Source organism: Calliphora vicina, chromosome 2 (genome assembly GCF_958450345.1).
Source record: "Calliphora vicina chromosome 2, idCalVici1.1, whole genome shotgun sequence".
Taxonomy (NCBI): Eukaryota; Metazoa; Arthropoda; class Insecta; order Diptera; family Calliphoridae; genus Calliphora; species Calliphora vicina.
In genome coordinates, this window is record NC_088781.1 from 41,691,506 (window position 1) to 41,711,358 (window position 19,853).

Genomic DNA, 19,853 nt, shown 5'->3' on the forward strand with positions numbered 1-19,853 from the left:
AGTAATTAGTACACGTGATTTGTTTTTTTTTTTCTTTTGTTGAATTTTCAACTCTTCTCTATGGTTTTTGTATTCATACCAAGAAAAAGTATAAACAAACATTTGTTTATTTACTTTTTAAGTGAAGGTCTGTAGACTAAGGTTAATTACACGTCCTACACGACCTTCAAACAAATCTCAAAAATTCCAAAAACGTGTTTGAAATTTGTTATATGGAAAATTACAGTTTATTAAAACCAATAAAAAAAAAAACAGTGACCAATGGTGCCAGATAACTTACAATAAAAAAAATTAAAAAAATAAGAGCCTCATTTAATATAACGTTAAAGGTTTGAAAAAATTTGAATGGAAAAAATAAATTATGAACGATATTTTTTTTAACAATACAAAATGTAAACCAAAATTTTTAAATTATTTTTAATTTTCATTAATATTTGTCCAACATAAATCAGACAAATAATAATCTTTTTTAAAAATATAAATTACATTACAATTAAAAAAATACCCAAATAAAAGAAACTGCTGAAGACTTGCCTAAAAATAGTTACATCGAAAAATATTCCAGTGTGGCATCTTTGTTGGTAATAACGATAAACAAGTCTGCGCTTTTATTCGATTTATGAAACACCCTGCTAATTATAATCTATTACAAATCTGTAAGTAACATTGATTTTTTATCTGCAGCCACAACAGTTCAGCGAGTAGATTTCAGCAGAGCACACGGAAAAAATATAGTGGAACTCGTGTTAAAAAACACAAATTTTCTTTTTAATTCTAATTATACATATTTGCAATAAAAATATTTATATATTTTAGGTAATTTATTGAAAAATTAAATAAAGTCATATTGACAAAAATATAGTTTGAGAGGGAGGGGGTTTGGATTTTTATTTTAACAAGCTGTGAAAACAAGTGCTCTTACATGAGGTCATATTTTTTTCTTTGCTAAATCAATAACACCCATAGTGAAAGTTATTTTGATTTTGTACATATACAAAATAATTTATGTTGTTTTTTTTATGTTTTACAGATTATTGAAATTGAAAAAAAATTATCAATATAAGAAAAAAATTACATAACCTCAAAAACATTTATTGTGGAAAGAAAAATTTATTACGCAGCAAGTTTGCAAAGTAAAAAAGAACATGTTTAAAAAGAGACAGCAACTATTGTTGAATTTAAGGAAGAATTAAGACAAGCAAAAACATCTATTACAATTCTAAAGAAGTTTATACACAAGAAAAGCAGAAAACAGACGCAAAACAGAAAATATCAAAATGGTAAGTTGGATGTAGAAATATACAGTTAAATATAGCTATTGAAACAAATTGAATAAATAAAATAAACATTACAACAAATTTGAGTTTTATTTGCAAATTATCAATTTCGAAACTAATGGTTTATTTTTTGTTTTCTTATACCTCTATTTAGCCACGCATTGTGCCCATACAATTATTGAAATGCCTTAAAGTCCTGTTGGATGATAATGGTGGCATTTTAAGTGCTGGAGAAGTTAAAAGATTAGCAAGGTAAGTTGTGGAAGATGTAGCAAAGGTATAGGGGAAAAAGTACTTTTATTTGCAACCGTTTGTGATAGTTTTCTTTAATCTATTACATTTTTTTACTATAAACAGTGTTGCATTTTTTCGTAATTGTTTTGTTATTTTAATAATCGTTAATTTTATTGTTTTGTTTACAGTTTGATGACAAAATATTCAAAAAAATTGGTTTCCAAATGCATTTACGTACAAATTTTAAAATGTACTAAAACCGAACTATTGGGTGAATTTATGGGAGCCGGTGGTTGGTCCTTGGTTTATACTTGGTTAAATGATGCCATACGCGCTATGAATTGGCCTTTAGTTCAGGAAATTTTGGAATTGTTGCTTTTATGTCCCGTAGATGTTCATCGTTTGAAAATCAATTCCGCTCCAAAACTTGTCAAGGGTCTTTGCAAGGATGGCGGCAATGAAGGTAAGTTTTTAGAAGCTAATTAAAGTAATCAAATTTGAAATTCTTTACAGCAATAGGTATGCTCAGTTATATTTTTGTTATAAATATGATATTTGTGGGAAATTATTTGAAAAGATAAGAAAAATATTGCTAAAATCGTATTTAGTAAAGTGGGAACGCGTCAAGGTCGGGTTTACATTACACCGTTTAAAATAAATAATTGCTCTGAGGGAGATATACTGAAAATATTTATGTTATCATAAGATATTGGTTTCAAAAGGAAATATTTCTGCTATAAATGAAAATGATTTTAATTAAATATGTTCAACACATGTTTTTAAAATCTTTATGTTTTATATATATGCTCATGAATATGCTGTTTAGTTATAAATAACTACTCGTAAATATGCGATAAATTATAATTTACTGATGAACCAAAGATTATTTCTTTGCCTTTTTCATTTCTGATATCTTAAATAATAGTATACACACTAGCAAAACAGTGATAATCTTCTACATTTACTTGATAGTTTCACTATTTTCTGTTACCTACATTATTTATTAAACAATTTCTTATCAATGTATGTTCAATGGTGGTTAGCAGCAGAATATACAGAGAAAAGTATAGATGAGAAAAATTTTTTGTTAAGATAAAGAAAACATTCAATCAACCTAAACATGAATACTAAAATCCGCGGGAGTTTTTTCCATTTTGAACACTGAATTTGAATAAGAAAAATGGGAAAATGGAAAAACTCACGCGGAATTTTTATTCATGATTGGGCTGAATATTTAGTTTGCTTTTGCTCTGAGAATAGATTATTCATTTTAAAATACAACTACATATAATTGAAAATCATAATCGATTGGCTTCTTTTCGTGTAAAAATTACCTCACATACATTGAAATCGTAGATATAATTTACAATACATGTACAGGGGGGTTACTTCCTATTTTGATTTAATGGAAATCGTTTCGAATTACAATGTATTTAGTACACAATTTCGAAAATTTCAGTTTTCGAATTGAGGTATGCAGTAATCGAAATAATTAATTTCTACATTTTATTCGATATTGGTTAAGGGAATCCAATAAATAAAATAAAACTCGCAGGTTCGAATAAGTATTCGCTCCCATAATTTTGAGAGAATTAGCCTCCAAATTTTTAACTGAATAATTGGCTTTTTAACTGTTTTTTGGTCTATATTTAGCAAGATTTTATTTTAATAAAACTCATATTTGGCTTCACAGCTTACTTGATAAATAGGTATTTTTCATAACAATTATTGATGTTTGTTGTCAAGACAAATTTATCTGAGCTGAAGCACTAACAATTTTGTCATAACGATACAATAACAATAATAAATGGAGACTATACCTGATAATTTTTTTTCTTGTCAACCATTTTGAAGTATATCATGACAAAAATGTATCAAGTATATCCATAGAGTTAAGAAATATAACCCTATATAATTCGATTCGAATGAAATCATTTTCTAATAACAGCGAAAATCTACATTTGCATATTTGCAAGAGTAGCCAAAATGCTATATTTTTTTGCTGCAAAGTGTTAGTATTTTTTATATACTATTATCTTTTTTTGTCACTTTTTTTTTTATTAATTTCTGACCGTATTTTGAATTTCTGACCCTATTTTATTCATATCATATCAGTATTCATTACTGAGGAATCCCCATTCATGTATTTTAATTACATTAGCTGTAGCAGCTAATAGGGGGCTCAGACGGCATGTATTGCATGTGTATTAGGACATGTAATCGATACATATGGAATTCCATGTGTATGTCAAAATTCACGTTATACATAACATTCATAATTTCCACGTTCAAACGTACATATGTTTATATGTTTGTTATTTTTAACAATATATTTATTTAAAACATTTTTAAATAACAATAAATATATTTAATGCATTGAAACTTATTTTGTTATGATTTTTGTTTACTCTTTTTTGTTTTGTTTTTTTATTTTGCACTCACACAGTGTTGTATTTCAAAATACAACAAGCAATACATGCCGTCTGACTCCCCTTTAAGGCACTCAGCTTCATTTAATTATATAAATAGATTAGAGTTAAATATACTAATATACAATTTATATTTTATTTTTTAGATGTGTAAGTTCCAGGAATTTTGTTATCAATTCTACATTTGTAAGGCCTGATTTACAATGATTTATAAGGTCAATTCACAAGGTCTCTTATCAGTCATATTGTCATAATGTCCTAATATATCACGACTCGGCAGCTCAGCTTAACCTGCTCTTACGCGTTCGGCGCAGGTCCCTGCTGGTTGGTTACGATAACACAATAAACGTAGCATACAGAGTAGTATTATCTTAGAGAATTTTTTGCTTGAAAAACAATAAAAACCATTGTGAAATATTAGGACAATATGACATGATAAGAGACCTTGTGAATTGACCAATAGTCTTGTAGATTTGCTCAAGTATAGTAAGTCAGTTTCATATATTAGCGGTGGTCAGCATTAAGTGCTAAAATAACAAAATACACACAAAAAGCTATAAAATTGAGCATTTGCAATGTTCGGAGACCATTTGCTCTTAATACTGAACACCGCTAATTTGTTGTCTTGCAAACTGTAGTATTTTTTGCTAATATTGCTACATTTGAATTTAAAAAGTCACTTTTCAATTGAATGAGGAGGATTTTCTTTAAAGCGATATATTTGAGAGCAAAAATAAAGGAACACGTCTGCTATTTCACAATGTATAGTTATTTTTTAACCTAAAGTTATACCGACAGTTTCATACAAATATTATTTTAACAGACAGTTACTGTAAGTTAAGAAATAACCAAAAGTTAAAAATTGGGCTAAATAAATTTGTCTCTAAAAAATTACATATTGACTCTAAACCGATTTTACTGTTATTGGGATCTGCACATCTTTCTTATTATCTCTTTGTATTAAAAACCTAATTTCCTCAAAAGTTCTCCTACGAACATCTTCTAAAGGTGCTAGCCACATGACTAACATCTGCTCTCATTTAATATAGTATGTATTCTATATACAATTTGTAGATTATAGAATATGTGTTTGTTAATGCGTAGATACAAACAAAAATTTACCTCCACAGATAAACTACAAAACACGTGTTCTAAAAAACAAACAAAAACAAGCCACCACTTTAAAACACTCCAACGATCTTATCAGTTAGTACCTATCTGAAAAAACAATCATTGTAATAACCAATATTATATTAAGGGTATTCATTTAATTTTTTTTTGGGTTGGAAAAATGAAAAATTACACTGATTTTTTTATTTTTACACTTGGTTATAGTTTGTTAAAAATGCAACTTTTGGTGGAATTTTCCACTTTTCCCACCAAAAAATGAATGAAATGAATACCCTTATTAAAACAACATTTATGTGTGAGTGGAAATTTGTCTATTTGTCCGTCTTCAAAATGTATGTATCTATACAGCTGTATACCTACGTAATATGTGATTGTTGTTTAAATGATCCCAAGTGAATGTCTTGCTGTAATTGGCATTCAATAATGTGTTGTTGAAAAGATTACACACACAAAGTTTGTGTAGTGCTAAAATATTTATTGTGAAAATTATATATTTTACAAAGTGTTTTTTTAATTTATTGTACAGTTTTGATTTGTTTGCATTATTTTAAAAACAATTTCATTATTTTATAGTGTTTTGCAATAAATATTAAACAAAAACTTTATAACTTAATTTGTGATTTGGTTGTAATATTTTTATTAGTTAATCTATATATTAAATAATCAAGATTTTATTTTATATATGGTGTGTTTTTGGTAAGCATTTTATAAAACGATTTCTCTTGACCTTGAATATAAATATTTTTGGGTGTCAATGGTTTCAAATATGTAAATATTTATTAGAAATTTTGAAGATAAATGTTATTAACACTGGAAATATGGAATTTATTTTGTTTTTAAAAATTAAACAAACGATTTTTTGTAAATTAAGGAATCAAAGAATGCAAGTGTTTAAAATATGTTCGTACATATCAACTGATTGGCATTTTACCTTTGGTTTTTCAAAACTATAACAGAATTCACTATTCATGGTAACAACCCCTGCAAACGTAGGAAATCCAGGAAAAGACTAAAAACCAAACCCTAAGCTTATGGGTTATTGAAGTCCTAATAAAATAAAAACACAATTGAAATATAATGTCTAGCAGAAATGCTACAGTTTCCAATACCTCAACAACAAAATATATGAATTTGTGATTAACTATATTTGAGAAAACTTGCAAACCTTTGAAAAATTATCTTCTAACCCCCATTATCATAATGTATAGTTATTTTTTAAACTAAAGTTAAATTGATAGTTTTCATACAAAAATAATTTTAACTGACTACGTGTTAATGGGGGTAAATATCCCAAATCTAAACAGACGATTGTTTTGGATCTAAAAATCTAAATTCAGAGTCTTGTGATAAAATATAAAAATAGGTTTTAAAATTAATGCTGAGGAATTTAAGAAATGAAAATTAAGAAAACAAAATACGAATAAAATTGTATTCGGGACAACAAAATAAAACATTTCACTTTCTTTATAATATTCTTCTTAATGTTAAAACATTCAATATATAATTTTGATTTAGCCAATTATGCCATTTGTTATTTATTATACTGAATTTAAATGGATTAATTCAAAATACTTGTTAATTACTTCGCTTATCTGTATTTTGTTAAAATATCCGACACTACTTGAATTTAAAAATAAAATTCTAAGTTTGAGACAGATTTCAGAAACAATTTTTTTACAATTATGTTGAATGGAATTGTTTATTTAACTCCTTGATTTAATTAGAAAATATTCCCCAACTAAATAGTATCTATATACATTTATTTCCTTTAAACATCTTAACGCAACGAAACATAACCCCTTATTTATTTTTGATTTTAGGTGTTCGTATTTTGGCTAAACGTCTTGTCGAACAGTGGCTTAAGGTGGTTACAGAGAATCCTGAAGCAACGTTACCAACATCAAATATGACACCACAGGCAACAGCTATTAAGACTCCAACTGTAGCAGTTGTTGCACCGGCGGCAATTTCTGTTAATGTACAGCAGCAGCAGACAGCTATGGTGGATACCACAAATCAAAGCACATCCAACTCGCAACAACAAAAACAACCGGAGCAAAAACTATCAACAAAGCAACAAAAATTAAAATCAAATAAAAAAACAAATAAAGTAAAAGATTTTGAAGAAGAGGAGGAGGAGGAAGAGGAAGAAGTCGAAAATGAAGAAGATAATGAGGAGGAGGAAGAAGAAGACAACAGTAGGGAAATCGAGCAAGCGGATAAAGATCCATTAGGAGGAGTAGACTCGGAACCAGCATCAACAAATTATACTTTAACACCAGCTCAAAAGAAAGCCAGTGAATCTGGTCTAGTCTATAAATTTATTATTAAAGACGGTCAATCGATTTTAGCTAAAGTACCTCCAAAATCAAACCAAACTCCATCTGACGGACAGGAAGAAGAGGAGGAGGAAGAAACAGAATCGAATGAAGTTGCTGAAGAAGATGCCGATGATACCGAAGCTGCAGAGGATACCGTTGAAAAGGCTGCTGCTATAACTGAGGCCGATGACAATAGTTCTTCTTTGGACAAACCCGAAAAGGACAATGACAGTAATAGTGGTTCCGAAGACAAAACAAAATTGGAAGATACAAAGAAGTCGGAAGATAAAAAATCAACAGAAGAGAAAGACAAATCCATTAATCAAAAGGATCGCAGAAGTTCTAAGGACAAAGAGAGACGTGGCAGCAGCAGTAGTATAGACAAGGAAAAAGAAAAGGATAAAGACAGAGACGGCAAATCCTCAAAGTCATCATCGTCCTCTTCAAGTCATAGATCATCTAGCCACAAGTCATCGTCGTCATCGTCGAAAAGTTCTTCGTCGTCGTCGAGTAAATCGAAATCTTCTTCATCATCATCATCCTCTCATCGTAGTTCTAGTGATAAACATCGCAGTGATAAGGAACGTTCTAGTTCCAGCAAAGATAAAGACAAGGATCGCAGTAGCAGTTCTAGTTCTAGCAGTAAACACAGATCATCATCTTCGAAATCTGGTTCGTCCTCATCATCTAGTTCTAAGGACAAATATCGGGAAAAGTCTTCTTCGTCATCGTCATCATCATCCAAAAGTAAAGATAAGTCGGAACAATCCCAATCAGATAAGGACAAGGCCACTTTAGAAAAGGTTACTTCATCGTCATCCTCCCTAGATAAACTTGGTAAAATACCTAAAAAATCAAAAGACGAATCAGCAGCTGTCGTTGAATCTGAAAGTTCCTCAAAATCCACATCCATAACAATACCCTCAAAAAAGGCCTCCATGTCTATAGAAATTAGAAAAGACACAGAGAAGGCGAAAACTGTGAAAACCTATAAATCACAATTTCGTTCCCATGGTCTCACTGAAGAGGCGCCTCCACCACCCTCACGTAAGGGCCTAAAGAAGCCCTCCTCTGCTACACCTCCCGGTACAGTATTGCCATCTTCTCTGCCCTCGTCGCTGAAAAGAACCTCCCCACCGCCTAGAGATTTGCCTTCGGAAAAGAAAGCCAAAATTGACATCAACAATGTAACGGTGGCCAATGAGAAACCAGGCGCTATTAAACTAATACCACCTAAGAAGAGTAAGTATTTTACCATGGAAACAGTTACTAATTTCCGTTTTCCTTTTCTTTGTCTATTTACAGAGAAAACAGTTATGTTGTTGGGCTTTTGCTTTTGCATTTAAGTATCGTTTTCTATTTACAATTTTAATACATTGTTTTTTAATCTTTAACCAAACGCCAGAGTTTTTAGAAAGAAAAAACCTGAAATTACTGGTGAACTGCGCCTCCTTCTCCTGCTATGCCTTGTATGTTGAACACTCCCCTTTATAACTCAATATGTAAACAAAATGAAAAAAAGAAAAAACAAAACATGCTGTAGTGATGACTCATCATAGTGATTGGACAATGGACAATGAAATATACTACACAAATGCGTCATCATTTGCCTCCACTCTGTTATGATGTTGTTATGGCTTATGAGAGACATTGTGGAATTTGTTTGTTGCCTTCTCTCGCTCAGTCATCGCAAATTGTTTTTGTTTGATCTCTTCGTTGGTGCTTTTATTTTCTTCTTTTTTTTTTCGAGAACATAAAAAGTACAGTGGTGGTGTGTTGGAAAAAAATCAACAAAAAAACAACCAAAAAAAAACTAAAAAAAAATTCAAGAGTCATCATTAGTATAGACACTAATGAAATGTGTCTATGCTTAGTAGAATGTATGTAGTGTGTGTAGTGTTGGAAAACGTTTTAATATTTATTCATGTGAAAATGGTGTATATTTGTTTGGCGTTTTATCTTTTTTGAAAGTGTAGACATTTAAGAAGAATAGGAAATAGACAAATAATGAGATTTGAAATAGTTTTTTTTAGAATACGGCTAAGAGAAAAAAAGAATGGAAAATGATTTTAAGTGTTTTCAAATGTATGCATTTCTTTTTTTTTGTAAATTAATTAGGAATACATTTTGTTTTATATTTCGTTATATCTGACACAGAAAAGAAATATCTGGGTACATACCCAAACTGATGATATGTATCAAATAAGTGTTGCTTATTTCGTCAAATATTTTATCAATATAAATTTAGCTTCATTTAAATTCCACATAGGCAAAAAAAAACTTATAAAGTATTCGGGGTTGTCATAGAATCCAATAATTGTCGGAATCGGGTTTGAAAACAGAAAAAGTACATTGGTCTCGTGAAATCGAAAGTTATCGGTTTTATATTCGATATAGAATTAAATCTTTATCAATTAAACAAAAAACTTAGATTGATTTTCATAAGTCAATGTATCTTTTTTGTCGTTTTCCAAACCGATGCCGACAATGATTGAATTCTATGACAACCCCGAATAACTTATTTCTGTTTTATATTATTGTGTAACGTAAATTTAAATGCTTTCATGTAACCGATTCGTGTAAATAATCCACATTGTTCTGTGAGTCGAATCCCGAGTATCGCTTTCCATTTTAAAACGATTTCACATATTTTTGTAAATTGAATCCACATGATTTACTCGTTTTACTTTCGAACCATTATTAATTAATATACCCTCTGTTCTGAAAAATCGAATCCGAGTAACGATTTTGTTTTTAAACAAAAGACAGAAATTTTAATGAAAATTTATTTGACTTCATTCTTAGGTTAAGAAGTTTTTTTAGAAAATGTATAACTGCCCTGTAGATGATGCGCCGATAAGTTTGCACTGATCAGCGTTGTTTGCTTCGTTACATCATACGTTTTTCTGACAAGTGTTTAATGTTTATTTGTAGCGTTTTCAAACTTCTGACAATTGCCAAATTCTCTGAGATGCATTTATTTATATACAGGCCTGTCACATAATTCAATTTCGATCGATAATGGCATTAATTCCGTATTTGGCTTCTTCAGTAAAAGTGAAACGAAAATTTCTTTCAGAATGAAACCGCTTTCAGTTTTTAAAGTGGAATTGATATTTCTTTGTAATTATTAGTTTTTCTAAAAAATTGTAATCAATTTCTGTACCAAAAACTCAAATTAAAATCCGAAATACAGAATAATTAAATATTTTTGGAATTAATATATTACACGGAATCTGCAGAACCTTAAAACGAAATCGATCGAAATAAAAACTACGGAATTGAAACCATTCCGAACAAAATGTGTGACAGGCCTGATTATTTAAGAATTGGTCGGTAATTTTGTAATTTCATTACAAAATTATGGGAACTAGAATTCCATGATTATTTTGAGTTGGTTTTATGTTTGTGTTGTATACGCCCTAAAACCGATGTCGTTTGTGCAATACTTTATTTAATAAAACCCATGCTAGAAAATTCAAACACATTCCTTAATAAAATGTTTATTCACCCTTTCACAACATACCATTCCGATCGAAACTAAAATTAGTTTTATATTTTGTTTCTTCAGAAAAAGTAAAATGAAAATTTGATTCGCAATGAAATCGATTTCAGTTTTCGAATTGTAATTGATATTTATTTGATCTTTAATTTTTAATCAACTTTTTAATAACAACTTGATTTGAGCTCTCATCTGATTAATACACCTTGTGCAAACCCTTACCAAATTTAATCTTCAAAACTTTTGGGAATTAAACACAAACCAAACTGAATCTGCGAGTAAACATCAATTGTTCTCAAACGTTTGACATGGACAAGCATTTCAATATAAAATCGATCAAGCTAAAACAAAATTGATTGTAATCAAAAAATAAATTCGAAATTATCAAGTGAAAATAGATCAAAACGATAGTTTTAAACGATTTTTTAACTAGTGGGTTATATTTTCGTTTCAAAATATAGACCAGATGACAAATATCAAGTTATTAAAAATATGTTAAAGTAAAACTTTATCAAGTTTGTCTCTCAAACACTTAAACTTAAGTTAAAAACTTTTTATAACGTTTATATATTTATATACATAGTGGGTAGGGTATTATGCATGTGTGCTGATTTTTAATTTATCTTGCTAGTTTTTCGAACACTTTTCTAGTAACACTGTTTAGTAATTGAACTGCTGACTTAAACATAAAATGCCTTTAAGTCTATGTAAAAAAAGTATATACAGTATTGGAATAGTTTCAAACTTAAAATAATTTTAATCTTTAACCTTCCTTCAATAACTCGGGCGAAACCTTCTGGATTATTCTAGTTCTTACTATCACTGTCTTTCCATAGTTTGTAGTAAAAACAAGTTTGAACTTGTCTTTATATTTCGTAAATTATTTTTTGGAAAACTTGATTAAAAATTATTTAGTGAATAGGGCTAAATTTAAATCCAAGTTAATTTCCGTGTTTTAAATTCTCATAAAGCTACCTTTACAGGTAACAATGTAACCCTTTTCTGACCATTGCTCTATTTAAAAAAACTCACCCTAAAAAATTTAAATTTTGTTTTGCAATCAGTGCGTTGATTCGCAGCATTTCAGAATCAGGTGGTGAATAGTCTGTTTTTCAGCTTATGTTAAAAATCGTATAGGAGGATAGCTTTTATTTTACATTCTTCCTTCATATACGTTTGTTCAAAAGTTGTCCAAAGGTATAATATAAAGTAAGATGTTAAAACAAATTTCGTGTGAATATTACTCGACCTAAATTTAATATAACGCTCAGTTCCAAATACGTAAACAAAATATATACCAACCGCGAGTGCTTTAATTTTAAATTACATAACACACTCATACCTACATATTGCAAATCTTTAAAAAATTACTGTGTTAAGCAAATATATTACAAAGTGTTTATTAAGTGTGATTATTATATGCTTTAAGCAATTACGTATGCACCAACTAACCACCCACCCCTTAAAGAGATCTACAAGCAGAGAGCCATTCAGCAGCAACAAATGATGATGGTGCAGATGAACAACATAAGGTGTGGGAGAATTTATATATAATTTTTTTAAGCAAATTTATTTTTTTTTGTTTTACAAAAAAAAAAAGTTTCAGAACTGTGGTAAATATGTGTGATAAGTATACAATATTTTATTTTCTTAATATAATTAGTTTTAAATATTAAACTTTTAAAAATATGAAGAGAAACTAAAACAAATAAAATGATATTTTCAACAATAAAAAAAAACAATACAAACAATTGAGCTGGTTAGTCCTTGAAGTTTGGTAGCAATTTACAATGAAAACAGTGTATATTTGATTGGATGATGAATAATATACACAAATAAAACATGTTGAAATGTAAAGGACATGCGCAGACATGTTATACTATGTTATAAACAGTTTAATATAAATTTTAACGTTAGGGGAAACATTAATAGATCTGTTAGAAAAATAATGCATATACAAACAAAACATTTAGTAAGGTAGTTTACAGAAAATTATAAATGATATCAGTGATATTGTTAATCAAACGTTTTTGATTTAAAGAGTAATTTCTTCAAACCTCAAATTAGAACTTTAATACGCTCAAACATTTCTTTATATAATTCACTACAAATTAATTCATAGACTTAATTTCTTAGTACTTCAAATATATTGAATTCATTCCTTTGAGAATTCATTATTGAATTATTCAAGTTTTCATTAAAAAATGGCTTAATACAATTTATTGAATGTTTAAATTTTGTTTGGTTCAATTACAAGGGCTGAATTGGCGCATTCGTGATCGAACGAGCTATCGTATCGAAAAATAATTTCTTTGTCGAAATTATAATGAAATGTACTAAATTTCTTGCTCGATATCGAATGCTCAAATCTCAAATAAGAAAATTTCGATCAGTTTTACTCGATATCGAATGCTGTAATTCTGCCCCAGTATTTAGACAATTTTTTTTTTTCAATACATTTTGTAAATTATTAAAACCAAACAAAAATATTTTAATTCAATTTGGATTAGATTCGAATTAATAAAAATTTAAATATTTAAAAGTTGAAATGAATTGGGAATCAATTTCCGTTATGAATTCAACAATGAATGAAATATTCAAATATTAATGAGAATGAATCTAAAGAATTTGATTTGTTAGGACTCGTTTTATGGAATTAAATGCTGAATCATTGAATTAAGCTTCAATTAATTCATTCTAAGCTCTAGTGCGGATTGATTTACGGAATTCATACAAATATAGATTTCATGAAACAAAAATTGCAGAATGTTTCTTCCAAATTAATGGCTTCTCTGGTGCTTGATAATTTAAAGTAATATTTTTTAACGTTTTAAATACATACTCTCTTAAATAAATGATAGATTCAAATTACATCATCTTATTCTTACATTCCAACCGAATGAGTAATTCTTTTGTTGCTTCTTCAGAAAACCTAAAACGAAATTTTCAGTGAAATCACGGGTGTGTTCGTAAATTCAGTATGATTGCATCACTGCAGCAAATTAAAATTTTAGCGTTCGAAAAAGCATATTTGCGATTATTGCTTTACGTCAAACGTTTTTTTATTGCAAATTGTTGGCAGTGATGCTGCAAATTTGTGCAACCAATGCATCATTAAGTTATATGTTGCAAAAGTTTGCAGGTCATGCCATCAGTGATGCACAAATTTACTGCATTTACGAACGCACCCCACTTTTAATTTTCTAATTGGAATTGATATTTATTTTCTCAATTTTGTATCAAATTTCTTTGATAAATTTTTGCTTTAATCATACAAAACGTCATATTAAAACTAAACTGAACAAATCTGATGAAGAAAAATCGATTGCAATAAAAACTACGGAATCGTGACCAATCCTAACGAAATATTGAAATAATATAGGCCTAAAATAATTTTAAAATGGAATAGAAAAGATTATTGAGCACTAGCTGCAAAGGCGATCAGCACTTTTTTTTCGAATATATTCGATTTATTCTCCCTGTTCTGTAAATTGAATGATTTCAAAAAACGAGTAGTCGAAAAATTGATGTTTTTAAAATCGCGCGATTTTTTACACATGTGAATCCGATTTACAGAACACCAAAATAGGTGAATTCGTTTAAAAACGAAATCGCTACTCGGATTCGATTTATTATTTTATTGAAAATTACTTTTAATTCCTTTTGAGTCCAAAACTTGGCTCAAAATAATCAAATGTTTCACATAAAACCTATTGTTAAAGTCAAATTTCAAAAAATTCAGAACTTTCATCACTGAGTGAGTGCTAGGAATTTTATTTCAAATAAAACACTAGTGGAACAACTCTTCCATTGCATACATCGATTTTTTTTTTGTTGAAAATCTTTTGAATACGATGCGATTTTATGCTTCTGCTTTCACATCTTAATAAATCAGATGATTTTTAATGATGAAAATTTATGAATAAAATTTTTCACCCGCTTTTATAACACTATTTTAAAACGATTATCAGAATTTTGTTTGTACTGATCTAGTGCTATACATTTTGCAATACAAAAAAATAATTGAAATTGAAAAAATTCACTGATTATAGCTATTGCGACACTATTCAAAATATCGAAATTTAGTTTTTGTATTGATTATGCTAGAGATTTATTTATTGTTTTTGTTTTTTTATGCGATTCATATTCAGCTTATTCGTATCATCGAATCAGGTGAAATCTATTTCACTAATCAGAATGTTTTTTGCTTGGCGAAATAGTTTTGAAAAAAGTTATGATTTTTCTTCATATAATCTAACCGAGTGATTCAATATTTATTAAATATAGTCTATTAGTTCCCTTGCTAGTTTTACTATTTTCCAATACATATTTTTTTTACATTTTGTATTTAAAATTTCCAAAGCTAGTGAAAACTAGTAAAGCTACGTTTCCGCATACACCGTAATCGGCACCGAAAACGAAATTCTATATATTTGCACCGAAAAAATGTTCGTTTTCGGTGCCGATGTATGCGGAAACGTAGCTTAAGCAAACAAACAAAACAATTTTTAGTGTTCCCTTAAACTTAAATTTAATTTTTTTTTGTATATGAACTTTTCGTTATTGAGTGTGTTCAATGTTTGAACAATGCATTATTAAATATTTCTATTTAGAAAATGTTCCCCTTAAACATATTTAGACAATAACACAGATAAATTTTTAATTTATAAAAAAAATTAGCAATTTTGTCCATCCAAACTACACGTAAAATTTGCTACCAAGCTCAAAGGATTATTCCAAGCGTTTATTTATTTAAAATTTTGTAATTACATGACCGAGGGAGAAGTAAAAAATAGGAAATAGTTAACACGCAGTTGCGCAATAATAAATATTTTTTATGCGCAACTTAAAAAACTGGAAAATCGGAAAACTATTTCAAAATCGACATACACGATCCTCATATTTCAAATATATGCTCCAATTTGTTCAAATAAAGATCAGTATTGAACAGATTTCTATTGTATTAAGTGCTGAATGGCAATTCGACTCGAAAAAGAAAATCATACGAATTTGTATGCTTTATACATGGAAATTTGAAAGTGGATTCATTCTATCGAATCGAATTTCACAATAACTCCCCTGAATTTATGCCTTTTAGCAAAGATCAGAAACTATTTCATATTCAAAAATTAATTTAATTTTATTGCAATACATATTATTGATAAATTTATTTCTTAAAGAAATCAGCCAGCAAATATTTCTAAGTTGGAACACTTTAAAAACAATCTGAAATATCATTATTGAAAATTACATAATAGTACAGGGGGGTTACTCAGCAACACATTTCGCATCTTAATTAAGTCTTGCATTTCTGAATTGTTTTCTTTCAAATCGAATTACGCAGTAATTTCTGAAATGAAAGACCTGTGATTTTTCAATATAAATTTTCCATCCGATTTTTATATCCGTTTTATTAAAGTTCTGCTTTTACACTAAATTCAAGCGAATTTCTTTTGTTATGACGATTGATTGTTAAAACTTGGTCCCTTAAACATTTATTGAATTCCAAAATAAATCTATATTTTGCAATATTTTTTTTAAATATATTTTAAAGAAACAAAAAAGGAAAAATAAAACTAGATAGATATTGACAAAAGTTTTCAATATTACCCATGAGATTAGTAATTATTGAGATAATTAACAAATTCTATAAACACACAATTCAGCCAGCAAAAATTTATAAGTTGGAACTCTTTAAAAACAATTTGAAATCACATGGCTATTTAACAATTTATTGATTTCAATATTACGACTTTAAAAAATTCGCGTGTGGCCTTAGGAACTAGAGCAGTTCAAATAATTTAATATTTAGTGTATATTATGTACTAAAATTTTATTCCTTCTATTAATTCTTATCTTTTTCAGCTCATCATAAGCAAAAGCCTCTCCGTTACAACATAATGTTTTCTCAAACCATTCTTATCTTACAAACGATTTACATTTATAAATTATACTAACATTTTCTTTCTCTTTTTAGTACAAACTCTAGTTGAAACAAACCTCTTCTCTGATGCTCTCTCTGCATCAAGGGGCCCCAAAAAGGTTAACAAACGTAAACGTCCCAATACACCATTGATCAATGGTAAAGAGTGTCCAGGCTCACCTACAAGCCCCGATTCACCAAAAGTGACGCCTCTGAAATTTTACCAAGACACATTGGACGAATCGAAAACAGAAGATTCAAAATCCGATAAAGAAAATGATGAGGCAGCAGCTGAAAATGGAACAGCAGATGATAAAGACATGGATGACGATGATGATATTCCTTTGAAAAAGGTCAAGGAAGATATTGAACAGAAGGTGGCCCAAGAGAAGAAATTGGATAGTGGTGATGCCGCTGCCTCTACTGTCGACATAACAAAAGATGATGATGAGGAGAAACAGGGAACAGAAAGTGGTTCTTCACCCAGTAGGCAGCAACAGGGATCGCCTAGAGTTGAAGAAAATGATGTTGAAATGGTGGAGGAGAAAAAACCGGGTCCAGGCTGTGGGCCAAATGGTCCTCCCGGAGTTTTGATGTTACATCGCCGCAAGGGACCCAAAAAGAAGTTGACCTGGCGCCCGCAAGAAACACTTGAACAAGTACGTTACTTTGATCTGGATGAAAACGAACGTTGCAATGTTACTAAGACCTCGTTTATGGACATGAAAAACCTGGAACGTTTCAACGAACGTGATGCCATTGTTATGGCCCGTCGTGGTTTTAATCAAGAGGACAATATGGAACCTCAAACTCACTGGAAACCGTTGATGGAAGTTGATGAAGTACCACCCCATCCAGAAGGCAATCAATCGAAGCAAAGGAAAATACAAGCTGATCGTGAATTGACAACTTTGAGAGCTTTGTATTTTACGCATGCTTTAATACCCGACTCACCAGCAGAGGCAGAATTTGAGCCAGCATTTAATCATGATGTCCCTCTTATACCTTTGGATGATTTAACCGGCAATCCAGATGCTGTTAATGATTTCACAAGCATGCCATGGCCAGAACCGCGTGGTTCACCTAAACATGGTGATAATACCATGTCGGGAACTGGTGGTTTAGGAAGTCCTGTTGATATGTTTGGCGGTCCTTCGGTCCCAATGACAAATGTTGCGCCAAGTAACAATAAACAAGGCGGCGGTAAACCGTTTAATCCTTTCGTTAATCCATTTGTGGGACCAAATGGACCCAATGGACCACCAATGCAAAACAGCCCCCAAAACCAATGGCAAGGACCTGGAAATAATATGGCAGGACCTATGGGTGGTAACGGTCCTATGATGGGTAATCCATTCAATGGCAGCCACGGAAGTCCTGTAATGGATATGGGCGGTCCTGGACCCATGGGTCCCGGTCCTATGATGAACAATGGACCACCACAAAACTTTATGAATCAATTTTCACCAAATTTTGCTGGACCACCTAACAATCCTTTCATCGGCGGTCCTCCTGGCTTCAATAATGGGCCAAACAACTTTGGACCTATGGGTCCCAACGGTCCCATGATGAATGGTATGGGTCCCGGTCCTATGGGCAATAACTGCCCACCCCAAATGATGAATGGCGGTCACAACAATAGAAACAACAACAATCGTGGCAACAATGGCGGTGGTGGTAATTGGCGTAGTGGAGGTTCTAATTTCCAAGATAATAATGGAGGCGGCGGTGGTAATTGGCGACCAGCTGGTCCTGGTCCTATTAATCGCAATGGCGGTGGTGGCAATAACAACAATGGCATTTGTAAAGCATTTATGCGCGGTCACTGTCGTTTAGGCAATTCCTGCAAATACATACATCCGAATAAAAATAAGCGGATATAGGAATGGGCTGATGATACCCTCCTTACAAAGGAAGATTCATCAAACTCTACTTCCTTACCTACAAATAACGACTGTGATACGAAATAAAGACTTAATATTATTAGGATAAATATAATCTTCCCAAAAACATTAAGTTTTAAGCCTGATGAAAAGTAACAAACAAACCAAGACTGTTAATGCTATTATGCCAAACCGTCTGCCCTCTACACTAGCTTCCTTTAGCATTTACGTAATACAAACTCTCAACTATGTATTCCACAACCTGCTCGAATACCAACGGCTGGCCGCCTTATAACAACCATAACATTCGTTTAAGTGTAAAAAATTAACGTAATAAGAAAATTTTCAAAATTGCTAATTAAACAAGATAAATTACTAGATGATAGATACATAATGATAAATTTAAAATAATGACTTAATTTAAAAAAAAAGATGATGTACATAAATATGAATAAAATAGCAAACTTTTTTTTGTAATCATGTTATAAAAAATACCTATCAATTTAATAACATACGTACCAATTTTGCATTTTTTTTTAATTTGAAATATTTCATTACTTTTTCCAATTTGCATAAAATGTATGTATGCCTTCGTTTAGCATTCATTCATATTTATTTTAAATTCAAACTCCTTTAACAATTCTACTACCAATATGTTTGTATTAATATAATTTATAATTAATTATTTATTTATATGCGTATTTTCAAAGAAATAATCAAACAAAAGTACATTCGTATAAACTAGATATAAACAAATAAAATTAAACGTAAAAATAGTTTAGAAATATTATTTTGTTATGTAGTGAATAGTTAATATTGTAATATTATGTTTAAGTTATTAATTTACACCTTTTTTACCTACAAAATATTAGAAAATAATTGATAGTTTTTGGAAAAAAAAAACAAATTATTAATGTTTTATTAATAAAAAAAACAATAAAAATATGTTGAATTATATATAAATTTTTGGTTTTTTTAATTTCGTAATATTTAGCATGAAAGAGGCACATAGATTTTGAAATAAAATGTATGGTTATTTCTCTTGTTTAGGGAAATACTGTTTAAAATTTTATCGATGGGTTTTGATACAATTAAACTCTTTAATTTTTAAGAAAAGCAAGTCACATTAGATTATTCTCATTCATCATTCACA

General features: G+C 30.0%; 1 protein-coding gene across 1 annotated transcript; it reads left to right on the forward strand.

The window, feature by feature from the left end:
- The first annotated feature begins 646 nt into the window (after positions 1–646).
- PNUTS (Phosphatase 1 nuclear targeting subunit) lies at positions 647–19,663 on the forward strand. The gene is made up of 6 exons (XM_065501523.1): positions 647–816; positions 1,031–1,280; positions 1,432–1,529; positions 1,700–1,974; positions 6,892–8,634; positions 16,872–19,663. The coding sequence occupies exons 2-6, from the start codon at positions 1,278–1,280 to the stop codon at positions 18,698–18,700; spliced, it is 3,948 nt and encodes a 1,315-aa protein (XP_065357595.1). The 5' UTR covers positions 647–816; positions 1,031–1,277; the 3' UTR covers positions 18,701–19,663.
- Positions 19,664–19,853: the final 190 nt, after the last annotated feature.

Excerpts from the sequence above, each read along its gene's own strand:
- PNUTS (XM_065501523.1), top strand. Across the intron at positions 1,530-1,699 it reads GAAGTTAAAAGATTAGCAAG|TTTGATGACAAAATATTCAA; the intron begins GTAAGTTGTGGA and ends TTTTGTTTACAG. Across the intron at positions 8,635-16,871 it reads ACTAATACCACCTAAGAAGA|TACAAACTCTAGTTGAAACA; the intron begins GTAAGTATTTTA and ends TTCTCTTTTTAG.